A 12,597-nucleotide genomic window follows, 5' to 3' on the forward strand; every position below is an offset into this window, starting at 1 on the left:
CACAGTCCTCCGGATTACAGACTCTTTCTTGGTTAAACTAAAGCCTTGTTGTGCGACGATAGACATTTTGTAATAGCTGGAACGATCCTTCGAGGGTTGGCCACGGACCAAATTCTCATGGACGGTCACGAACAGATATGACCGACCGCGAATTTATTATTCTATACGCGACAGTTTGATGTACGACATCGAGATCGAATTAAACCGATGCGATGTGTCTCGATCTCGTAACCATTCCGTGAAGATATTCGTGCTATAGATCGTATAGCTTAGAATTTAGAATGAAGAAACAAAAGGAGATCGTGATGGATTGTCGTGTTGCACATACAAAATGTTCCACGCAACTAATAGTTGTAATAGTAAAGATGTAATAGTACTTGTTATAGTAATTGTAGGTCTAATTCTTTATAAATCAATCTCTTCTTTGCTCGTGAAAGAGAAAGTAACATTCCTGATCTTTATAACAGATCTTTATTATAGAGATTACAGTAATTATACATACGTAGTAATGAAATTAAATATTAAAGCGCAATAAGTAGACTACGGATTTTTATCAGATGGTATGTTCTGAATAGAAGAAAGTTGAGAACATTTATTTTATTTGGCTATAGAAAGTACATAGCTTCAGTTTAAGCGTTAAAATTTCGGATACGTATAGGGGACAGGAGAAACTAAGAAAAACAGTCCTTTAGAGATTCGCTCGTTTTTGTCCCATTTTGGAGAAAACACGTAGAAGAAAATAAAAATGTTCTCGTTTTTTTTTTTTTAATTATTTAGTTACAGTTATTTATTCTGAGAGACCGAATCGCAGTCGTATTCAACCGACAGACCGAATCGTAGCTGCAGTGCAGTAAATATCACCAAGGCAATATCATCTAGCTGCGATTATAGCGGTCAATGTTAGACGTAACGCTTGTATTGCTGCAAGAGGACAGCATTGTGGACAGTGTCTTCGTAAAATATATACAGATGATAACAAGAATAAATGAATGTCAATAAAGAAGTGAAAAAACGGAAACTTTTGTGTTTCCTCCTTCGCGATTTTCTTCAATTTGGGGCAAAATTGAGCAAATCTTTAAAGAACTGTCTTTCTTAATTTATCGGTCCCATGCACGCTCCCGAAGTTTTGATATTTAAATTGGGGGCACTCTGTATGTATGTATACATATTTATCGTAATTCCAACCCCCGGTGAGCCGTGGGAGGGACTTGATTTACAAAAAAGACCCTACAATCACTCATCCCTCCCCACATCACAATCATACCTCGCTCCGTATGTCGGACTAACTTTAAAATTAAATTATCTGCAATGCGCACGGTTCTTTCTTTGATCATCTTTATTTCTCTCTAACTACCTTACATTTATTCTTGTCACATAACGTTGTACTACGTCCAACCTGCCTGTACTCTCGTTATACTAATATTAACATCTAAATATAATTACAAGACAAGCTACAAAAAATATTTGCACGCTATTGTATTTATTATAGCATTTAAATACCGATTACTTAAGTCCAAGTATACGAAACTTCGCGTCATTCGGTAACACGTTTACATGATCACGAAAATTTGATGCTAATAAAGTGAAATATAGAAATATAGAAGAAATATAGAAGAAATATGAAAGAAACATTTTATTAAAAAATCAGAGTATACGCCGATACTTATCGCAGCCACCGCGGATGAGACAAAAAAATGTAACTTTCCCAAGTGGAGAAATGCTAATAGTCCGGCTGGAATTTAATTTTCGATGTTCTTCTGGTCTTTTGTCGCCATTTTTATTTATATTGCCACAATTTCCGTTAGCAAGAAGTACCGATGTTGAACAATAGTTATGAAGTCTCGTTTTAATATGCAATCTTCGTAATAACTACATCCGGCATTGCAACACAGAGCTTTCATGTAAGTATCTGTTTTAGAAGATAAAGTATCGCGTAGCTATGAATTTTAACGAGTAATATATATGCTGCGACGAACATTTCCATGATAATAAGAATTAATAGAATACCGTAATTAACGTTCTCCGAGTACTGATTTGATCAAGACGAATTACGTATTTAAAATCACTGGCTAATTACATTTTCTGTTTCCGACGATGAAAAATATATAAAGAATAAAGGGGACAGGGACGAGAAACACGCACTTTTGTGTGATTTTCTATTTTATAACACATTTTTTTGATGGGAATCAGGACTGCAAAAGTATCAAAGCACAAAGATTGTAATGTCCAAAATGCTGTCCGTAAGGTAGTAGTAAATATTTGGTGTACTGGTTAAAAACAGGGAATGTTTGTACTGGAACAAAATACAGATAGAAATGATGAATACTTTATTAATCATACACGTGTCGTGAAAGTAGATGTCGACTTTAATTCAAGATACATAAATATGATAATTAGACAACAAATTAACATATGTGATTGATTCGTTTAATTTCCGAAAATCTCTTGCACCTTTGTTTTAGTGTATCATTTTTCATTCTTATTACAAATAAATTAAGTCACTTCCTCTTCCCACATTTGCAAGGAACAAAATCAACTAGAGCCTGGATCAAACTTCAGTCGTCTTTATTCATTTTTAATCTGATGCTTGCTGAGGTTTCTAGATTATTCAATTAACATTGAAATTGCCAATCTGCGATATACCAAATTAAATATATTAAATACAAATGGCTGCAGCTAGTGCGATGCGATGACAATTAATGGATATATTTAAAAGTAATTGATAATTATAATAATAAAAAATCTAAAACATATTGTATCGACGAGATTTGTAGTTTCGGTATTAACAATTCCTCGACGTCCTTTCGACGTTTCGTATCGTTTGAAGGTTCATGGCTGCAAGCGTACGGCGCATTGCACAACTATGCGAATAAGCTGCTTTCCATTTATAAGTTCGCAACATTAGCAACATATTGCGATTGTACCAGAGATTGCGTAACATATACCAGGCAGCTAGGAAATTCTGTTTGTCGAGTGCAGACGTGGGAACTTAAAGAATATGATATTCAGAAACCAGTGGATAGAATTAGGAATAAAGGAACTATCAGCTGCGTGAGCGTGACCTGCTTAAATAATAGCAATTTACTATATGAACTGTTACTATTGACAAAATATCTATAGGATATCTTATTTTCAATACATATTCGAATATTCGAAACAGCGTTTCAAAGAAAACTCACTTTGTTTCGAAAGGGACATGCCATGATGGCCAGAAATCTTATCTAGATGAACGTGTCTTAGAGATTTCAACGTGGTCTTTGTTCTTTTTTTATGGAACCATAGATTCTTTATGCACCACTCGATGCATATTTCAATTCTCTATAAAAAAGTATTATGGTAGTTGGTTCAAGAAATGATTACTTTGAAATATATTTTAACTTTAATCTGGTGCAACTTATTGTATGAAAGATAACGTAGCGTCTTTGCGTTTATGTTTCTCTTGTCTTTCATACACTCAATTTCACGAAATCAACGTTGAAATATCTTTTAAACTAAGCATTTTCAGATACAAGTATCTTATCTACTTGTTTGTAGAGAATGAAAAAGTGCATCGAATGGTGTGTAAAAAAATGTATAAATCCATGTAAAAAAAACAAAGCTCGCATTGAGATTTTGAAAATTCGCCTTCACCTAAACGAACCTGGTGGTTGTCGTAGGAATATTCTTGAAATAGAACAAGTTTTGTATGAAATACTTTTTCGAACAACGTGTACTTTAGCAGATATTTACGTGAATCGATGAAAATGAGACTCTCTGTATACAGTACACTCGGATTAATGATCGCATGGAGAGATTTATAATCATGTTGTTAAAAATGAATGTAAATTATCAGCACGAATTTACCATTTTTCTTCTGTTCCATTTTGCCATATCATATTATATACACGCGCTTAATCGAGGAATTGAAACGATAAATAATGATAAATGTCAGAAGCGAAGATTTCCAATAGAAACAAAGAACACATTTCTATTTGACTCATTAAGATCGGCGAATGTTATTGTTTTTATTATTTTTACTAGTTCTTCCGTTAATTATCTGCGCCTTTTTCACTTTTGATAATAGCATATTGTTTCTCAATGATTAGTTGTAAATTATAAGTGGACTATACTTGAGGTTATTTGATAGATAATAGACATTTATAATAAGTGAAGAGTTAGACGATAGACAGTAGATATGGGTAGTAAAATAAGGTTAAGATAAGATTGTGTGTGCGAGTAGGTGGATATGTGTATAGATGATTAAGTGAGAGTACAAGGCAATGGGAGAAATGATTGTGAACCGAGTTCCTTTTATGACTGGCAGGCTGAAAATAAACTATACTACCACTTAAGATATTTGTAGGGTAGATTGCTTCTTTTTACAATTTCTTTGAAATTTTGACGATACGTCATCTATACGTGATTTAATTGTTAGAGAGCCTAGTCTTATCGAAATGGAGATATTCACCGTCAGAGTAGGAAGATTTAACACGTAATCCTTATAATAAGCCGCTGCTAGCGTAACTTTTTGATTAATTACAAACAAAATATCGTTCTTATAAAGTTGTTAAAAAACTAATATGTAGCTAAGAATGGTGGCCAGAAGAATTTTTTTTTTAAAGAAAAATTTAGCTCTCACCTCATTGTTTTCGAATAAATTTATTGTGAAGTACGTGTAATATCGGTAAATTCGGTATTCAAAATACTACATGTCCTAATGTGAAACTATCGTCGTATTCGTTTCTCAATTGTTTGTTGATGTACGCGCGTAGAAAGTACAGACAATGAAGAAATTTCCTCCCAGATGTAGAATCTCAGACGCGCGTGAACAATAGAGTGGTTCGAGTGTCAGCGTCTTTTACTTTTGCGGGATATTGTTGCGCTATAAATACCTTCAGTGAGATATCAAGAAACTCTGCAATTTGTAGTATTAATTCTATCACTTTTATCATATATCACTTGTTAGCTGTTCGCTTTCGCCATTTAATCCTTCTATAGATTTAGAAGAAGAATAAGCGATGAAAGATTGTTTTGAATTACTTGAATTTATACATTTATAACATATTTCATTTTCTCAAGCACAGCTAAAATAAATCACTGCAGCACTTAGAATTTTGTTCACCGTAAGAGCAATTTTTAGTCGCCCTTCAGATTAGTCAAATTCCCTACTAAAGAGATTGCTTTTTATTTTTTTAATCACTCATATCGATTATCGTTTCAACCTCTCAATTTTGACGATTCATTCACTTGCTTTACTTCACTTTCGAATTAAATTGATATTTCTCCGATAACTCTGGCAGCATGGGTTTACTTCTACGGCAAAGTACAAGCGGAAGAATGTTGCGAGAGATTTCCTCCAAGTTTCCACGGCTTTCCATCCGATTGTTGTTGCATTCGACGAATGAATGGTTCCTTTTTCGTGTTCCCTGACAGCCTTCCCTTGAGATCCGGACCAGATCCTTGCAAAAGATTCTGCGGTTACTTTTAACCTTTACCTTCGATCAAAGGCGATGCAACGATCCTTTGATCATAAAGCAGAATTAGTTTTTCGTAATCAACGTCGAAGCCAAAGAATATTTCGAAACGATGTCACTATACCGCGCGTATACCGTTTATTTCTCTTAGACCTTTGAATACAAAAATCATTACTCCGTATATTTAGTTGGTTAAGTAGTTATTTGAAAGTAAATCTAATTTAATCTTATTTAACATCGAAGTAATGATTACTGAAGATGGTCTATACAGGGAGTCTCGGGTAAAGCGAAACATCTGAAGAAGGAAGAAAACGCAGACAGCCAGAGGCTAATAGCAAGGGCAAGATGCGGAAATGTTGAGGAAATGGTTACTGGGTTGAAAGAGGAAAAAAAATGTGCTTTATGTAGTTTAGAGATAGGCAGCTTAAAATATTAATCAGAAGATTGCTGTGGATTAGAGGACTAAGAGAGAAAGATATAGTAGAAGATAAAATATGCGAAGCGATGATAAACTGGTTAAGAGTTTCGGAAAAAAGCGTAAAGATATAGGTAATGAACTAATCAACAAACGAGTCAAACGTAGCTATATATTAGTAGTATAGTATTAGGTTGTCCGAAAAGTTTCTTTCGTTTTATAAGGAAATAATAGACGCACAATGTTTTTTGTTTCATATTAGTTTATTGAATTATGCACGAACATAATAATAGAAATAGAACAAAATGAATCATACCTAATTCAATAAAATAATATAAAACAGAAATTGTTGTTCGTCTATTATCACCTTATGAAACGAAAGGAACTTTTCGGACAACCTAATACATAGATTAAGTATTGGATAATGTATATAGGTTGAGAGAAACAAAGATATACATGTTTTATTAATTTATTAATTTTTATTATAATTTTTAGATATAAAAGGAAATATGTGTGTTTGGGATGGAAGTGTGGAAGGGTGCGGGTCTTTGGATGCGCTGATAGATGCTCTAAGAAATATAAGAGAATGAGTGGAAGTTAGAATGTGTAAGCCAAGTACTTTTTCCGGACTATGAAGCCGAAAAATACATGAATATCTCGTCCATCTTGAGCATCTTAGACGTTTCTTCTTTATTTTAATAATATGTAATTCTAATCCCTGGAGGTCACAGAATACAACTTGGTTTGCATAATATACTAAATCACCCAACAGCCTTCCATCCCATATCATATCTCAGTGACCTCACGCTTCTACTTCGTATGCTGCATATATCCCTATTCTTTGAGCGTTGCTTTAGTCGTCAATGTCTATTCTCATTGCTAATATCATTCTATTTATACATAAACTTATGTTTAAACTTACTTATTACATCCTGATAGTGCAAACTGCCCTAAACTAATCTGCTCCGATCTACAAACTATTTCCTTTCTTCCTTCATGAGCATCTTAAATATCGCATTTGTATTTTATAATAGAAAAGATCGTGGAAGGAAAATATTGCTTGTTTAAGGGAACAAATATTATAAATAGTCTGCAGATGTTTATGCGATGTTTTTAGTTTTACGAATATAAACTGCTACTCGCATTAGAAAAACTCTGACGAACTAAAAATTGAAGATTCGTTAAGCACGGAATACAAAAGTAGTTTTTTACTACGTAAAAAGGTAAAGACATTAGATTTATACGTATATGGGTTCATAGTTCATGGCGTTCACTGAATAGGTGAACGTCGACAGATCTATAATACACGGTGAATAACTCGTTTAGGAGTTTATACCTCCGAAAAGGTTAACCTGCGAATTTTTTCAAATTACCCTCTTATTATATCGTAAGATTGAATTAACATACCAGGAAGTATGTCAGCTTGGTGTTACGACTTAAAAAACCGTGGAGAATCTCAACTAGTCTCAACGAGTCCTTGTTTGTCTGATTAGAATTCTAAAAATTCGATATCGTTCATTACGACGATTCAAAAGATCGGAAGTCGTTGTCTGAATAGCTTTGCTTAAATTTTAACTCATTCCTATGGACAATCACGAATTAATGAGGCCAATAAAAGGCTACGTGTCTAGAATCACTCGTGTCGAACATCTCGTTCAGTTCACAACGTATTTCAATTAAGTTTCATAGTTCCATGTGTCGTGCTAATAATTCGAGTAATTAGAGTATTCCCAATTTAATAACTAACAACATCAAAACTAAACCCATCTTCAACGCTTTACACAAGCCTCTAATAAATCTCATCGAATCTTAGGATCCTTAGAGAAAATCTTTAATGCATATCGGTAACGACAGAACTCGAAAAATGCAAATTTCAGAGGAGAGGCTTTTTAAAATTTGCAAAGAAATCTTCTTGTGTCACTTCAAACACATTCTAAGGCTGACTTAATACAAGATAATACAAGGTAACGCTATTCTCGAAAGCGGTAGATCCTTCCATTCGTAAGGTCAGAGAGCAACAGCGTTGTTGAAAAACCAAAGCCAGATTGATAACGACGTAAGTAATGATTTTGCCCTCTGACGCAAAACTGATTATATTTAACTAGGAATTATAAATATAGCGTTTTACACAATGAAAATAGAGACATAGCGTAGACTATTATAATTGGATAAAAGGAAAATTGAAATTCTTTCAGTCGTGTCACTTTAGTCTATGCCAAGCGGCGATATGCATTAAAGATTTCTGCTCGCAATTTTCGCTGGCTAAGTTCGAGAATGGAAAAACATAAAAATCATAATATTTCCATAGTGTTCGGGGATTCGAGGGATCCTTTCAGTAACACTGGTGATTTCAAGCATTCCATTAACCTTTTTCCCCTTCGATTCTAAAGATTCGGATTTTCTTTTCCTTCCGATTACGAAGTCCTCTATCATAAGCGTATAAATAAGAAAGCAACGATCTTAACCACGCTTCCAATTTTTCCAAGAGTTTTCCATGTTTCCCTTCTGAAAACGTATTCAACGTGTGTCGACTACGTAACGAGTGTTTCATCGAGCGTGCGCGAAAGATTTCGAGATCCGACTATGTAGTCCATAGGTCCACAGAATTCACGAATTCTGCCAAGTTCTTCTACGTGGCCGGCGTAATGAGCACTTCCTGTCGTTCCTTCGAGGATTCTTCTGTTTCGCAGGCCTATCACGGAGTTGGTAATCGTCCCTGCATCAGAACGGTAGCCTAGGTGCCTCGAAATCCAGGTCGCCCCATTTTGCAATTGGCAATCGGCCTGATCCGCTGGCGAGAAGACTGCCAGCAAGTTCCAGTCGTCGAGTACTGCCAGGTCGCTGTATCTATCGGTCGCCGGGTCACATCTTCTACCGTTCTTTTTTTTTTTTTTTTAACAAATTACGAACTTATCGTATTCTCATTTTCGTGCCACTTTTATATCGCTCTTCGATAAATTTTCTATCATTTCTGGAAACTTGCGATGTCTTTCGTCGGATGTATGCATCCTTTAGTTATCCGTATATTTTACGTTTCTGTTTAGGTTTGTTATTGAAGCTTAGGCACCGAGAGGATATAAGTAGTAAGAGCATAAAGAATAAGGAACACAAGAGGCACCATATAAGGTCAAGTTGAAGTTGTTGGTTTTAAGTCAGTTGATGTTAAGTACAGGAGACGTTCGATGGTTGGAAAAGAAGACGATAAGTGTAAACTCAAGAATAAAATGTAACTGCAAATCCGTTTTAAACCAGAAAAGGGACTATGAAAAATAAATAACGAATGAAAGATAACTGTCAATAAATTGCGGACATTTATGTAAATTATTATTTGCACAAACACTATTAGAGGAATGGAACCTGGACGGAAATTTATTTTATTTATTAAATATTATAATAATCCCTGTTTCAGATATTTTAGATATTTCTGCATTTTATGTGTACTCTGTGGCGTATCTGCACCTTTACATTTTCCATAAATACATAAAAATTCACAGTCTAGTTACCATGATTCGCTTCGTGTATTATTTTAAATCAGTAAAATAAATCGAAGCGTGTTTTTCTTTCTTTTTCTTTTTTTTTTGTGTGCTTCCAATTTAATTTTAATTTTTGTAATTGAACTTTAAAAAAGAATCTATATTGAAACATTTTTTCCCTATATTAAATTTTTTTCAGAATTTTTTCATAATTCGCGATAGATAAGCTTCAACGTTCTGAAGCTCTTATCGAACTCGTTCGTCTTCTTTTCTTGTTCCTTGTCGACATTCGCGTCGTATCTTCTCTTCCTGTTTTCGTTTGTTATTATTCTCCCGCAGCCGAACCCACCTCGTATTTTCGGCATCCAGGACAGTCTTCAATTCCTCTGTTTTCCAAAGAAAATTCATCGAAGTCTATTTTTCACGAGAACGGAAGGAAGTCGGACGAGGAAAGAAGAGAGAATTGATTCAAACGCGCGGGAAGTTCGCGGAGTTTAGCTTCGGGGATGGGGTTGCAGGTTGTCGAAGTAGCGGAAATCCACGGCGCAGGAACACTGTCCGAAGGTGTTCGCGTTAAAAGTTCTTTTTGTTCTTTTCGAATGAAATAGGTGGAACACTAGCAACTGAACTTAGATTTATTGGTTTCTGTGAAATTGGAATTGCAATAAAGAAAAAGATTCTTAGTTCTGCGACATACAGGAAATGTAAAATTTGTAGCTTTTATTGATCTTGAAATTGAATTGAAAAACTATTGTACCGTATTTCTTCGAGTATAATATTTTATCGTTTCAAGAGAACGAATGTTCATTTAGCAAAGAAAAATTCGATAGTTTTACAAATTTTATCAGAATCGCCACGGTACAGATGCTAGGTGAGGCAAATCTCTATTTAGATTCCATTTCCTTAATCGTACTCATAAAAGCGCAAATTTGTATAAATGGTACACGTTCTACGCGTAAAAGAAAAAGAACATGTTTTTAATTATCCTGATCTGATCGCTAAGTATTCTACTATGGCGAAATGGAATTAACTCCCTGGTGAGGTTCTCAACTAACTCCACGAAAGATTTAAATCTAGACTTGTAATCTTAAGACTCGACCTAATTCGAAATTATTGATGTAAGACGGATTAGTGTCATGCGTTACTTGAGCGAAATTATAACAGTGTCTACTATATCGCGCGAGATATTTCGGGATCTTGCAGTAACAGTGTTAAATAATCGAACACGTTACGAATATAATTTCTAATTTCTGTTACTTTGAAATTAATTTCAAAGTGGATTTTACGTACTTAATCTACGTCCATTTTATTCGCAATGAGAAATGCAATTTATTATTCTCGTGTTTACAAATGCAGAAAGTAAACACGCCACCCTTTTTTACCTCGGATATAATAAAAATTCTTTTTAATCTCGTATTAATGTCGCCACTTAATTTATTCACTTTCCACACTCATATTTGTCAGAAGAATAAAACGTTACGTAAATTCTTTTATCGTTACAGAGGAGAAGTGCGGAGATAACGGTGGACAGTGGGGAGCAGAATGCCGTGTTCATCCGCATTTCCGGTGAGTGTAACTCGTGCTGCATTAAAAATTTAAATGAGCGTTGACTTATTTATCTTTTTTAAACCGTTGTCTTTTCATTTACATAATGAATTTGGAAATGATGTTATACAAATGCAACATCCAGTCGAGTCACAGTATTTTAAATATTCCTTCCCTTACTCATAAATATATATACGATGTTTAAAGATTGCTACAAATAGAAGTAATACAAATGTTGTAAATATTGCAAGTGTCGCGTGTATATTTTTCTTTCCTCGTTTTTTAAAATTACGAATACTTGTACGAAAATAATATCGAGAAGTTTCATTCTCAATTATGTACAACGAACGTAAATACTTTGTCCGATTAAAGCGCTTATCTCGTTTACCTTATCATCGCTTTTTTCCTCTTACTCCTACGTCTCTGTACATAGAATCGAATATCAATTTATTATCACATTACGCAAAAAGTACGCCGATTATCGAAATCTTGGATGCATATTACAATAATTCATCACGGAATACATAATTATAAGAGCATATTCAGAAATTGATTTTATAACTTTCGATTAATTCAGATAATTAAAGAGCTATTCGTATTACGATCGCTTCTCGAGATTATTTCCCTCTTTCCGCATCCTTATAATCTATAGAATTTACCATACGTGCCTCCAAATTATGGATATTATATCGCAGTAATTCACTTAGACACAGAAAAGTTATTTCACGAAAAACGCCCTTTCCCGATTTAATATTTTCCGATCTACAAAAAGTACATATCCACAAAAATGTCTAAAGAAATTTGAACTTTCACGAAATGTCAACAGGGAATGTTTTGTCGATCTTCATATTGACGCTTTCGGACAAACATGTATTTTTTTATATCTATCTTTTGTAGTACATAATATAATACTATATATATATATATATATATATATATATATATATATATATATATATATATATATATATATATATATATATATATATATAGTATTATATATATATAGTATTATATATATATATATATAGTAACTTATACTATATATATATACTTATACTTATATATACTTATACTTATACTTATACTTATACTTATATATATATATATAGTATACTATATATAGTTTACTATATGTATATATATATATATATATATATATATATATATATATATATATATATATATATATATATATATATATTCGCGTTCAAAATTAATAACGCGTTAGTTTTGACTACATAAGTTATAGATGTCTATGTAAATAGAATCGAAGCTGTAAAATTACATAATATCATTGAAAATTAAATTTTAATGCAGAAAGTACCAGTTTATAAGTATTTCTTCCATTATCGATACAATCTGGTATTAAATTAAGTTACGAACGTAATCTTTTTCACATATTTGTTTTCTATCCGATAAATATTTGTAAAGACTCTTATATCTGTTTTTATTGCTTTGTATTTACTTACGTGTGCGTTCAATCGCGTTTGACGGGGTATTGCACATATGTAATTACTTTCAACGTTGTAATCCATCATAATGAAACGTGAAGAAACCCGATATTCGAAAAGGGGCATCCAGAGTCATCTTTTTACAGCTTTGTCATTTTTTACTGGAAATAAAGTAATCATATTTCTCGACATAATTTTATTCTACATTAAAAGGTGAAATCTGCACAGTGCCGATTTTACAGGCTTTTCATAAATAC

At 33.5% G+C, this 12,597-nt stretch overlaps 1 protein-coding gene across 17 annotated transcripts in view; it reads left to right on the forward strand.

Annotated features, from left to right (window-relative positions):
* The window catches only part of LOC100748680, a 136,606-nt gene that overhangs the window by 98,127 nt on the left and 25,882 nt on the right, over positions 1-12,597 (forward strand). For all 17 annotated transcript variants that reach the window (XM_012394146.3, XM_033324816.1, XM_033324819.1 and 14 more), the window contains one exon: positions 10,844-10,907. In XM_012394146.3, coding sequence (XP_012249569.1) covers positions 10,844-10,907 — 64 coding nt within the window. The remainder of the gene's footprint in view (positions 1-10,843; positions 10,908-12,597) is intronic.

The sequence above is a fragment of the Bombus impatiens genome, unplaced genomic scaffold (assembly GCF_000188095.3).
Source record: "Bombus impatiens unplaced genomic scaffold, BIMP_2.2 scf_0074, whole genome shotgun sequence".
NCBI lineage: Eukaryota > Metazoa > Arthropoda > Insecta > Hymenoptera > Apidae > Bombus > Bombus impatiens.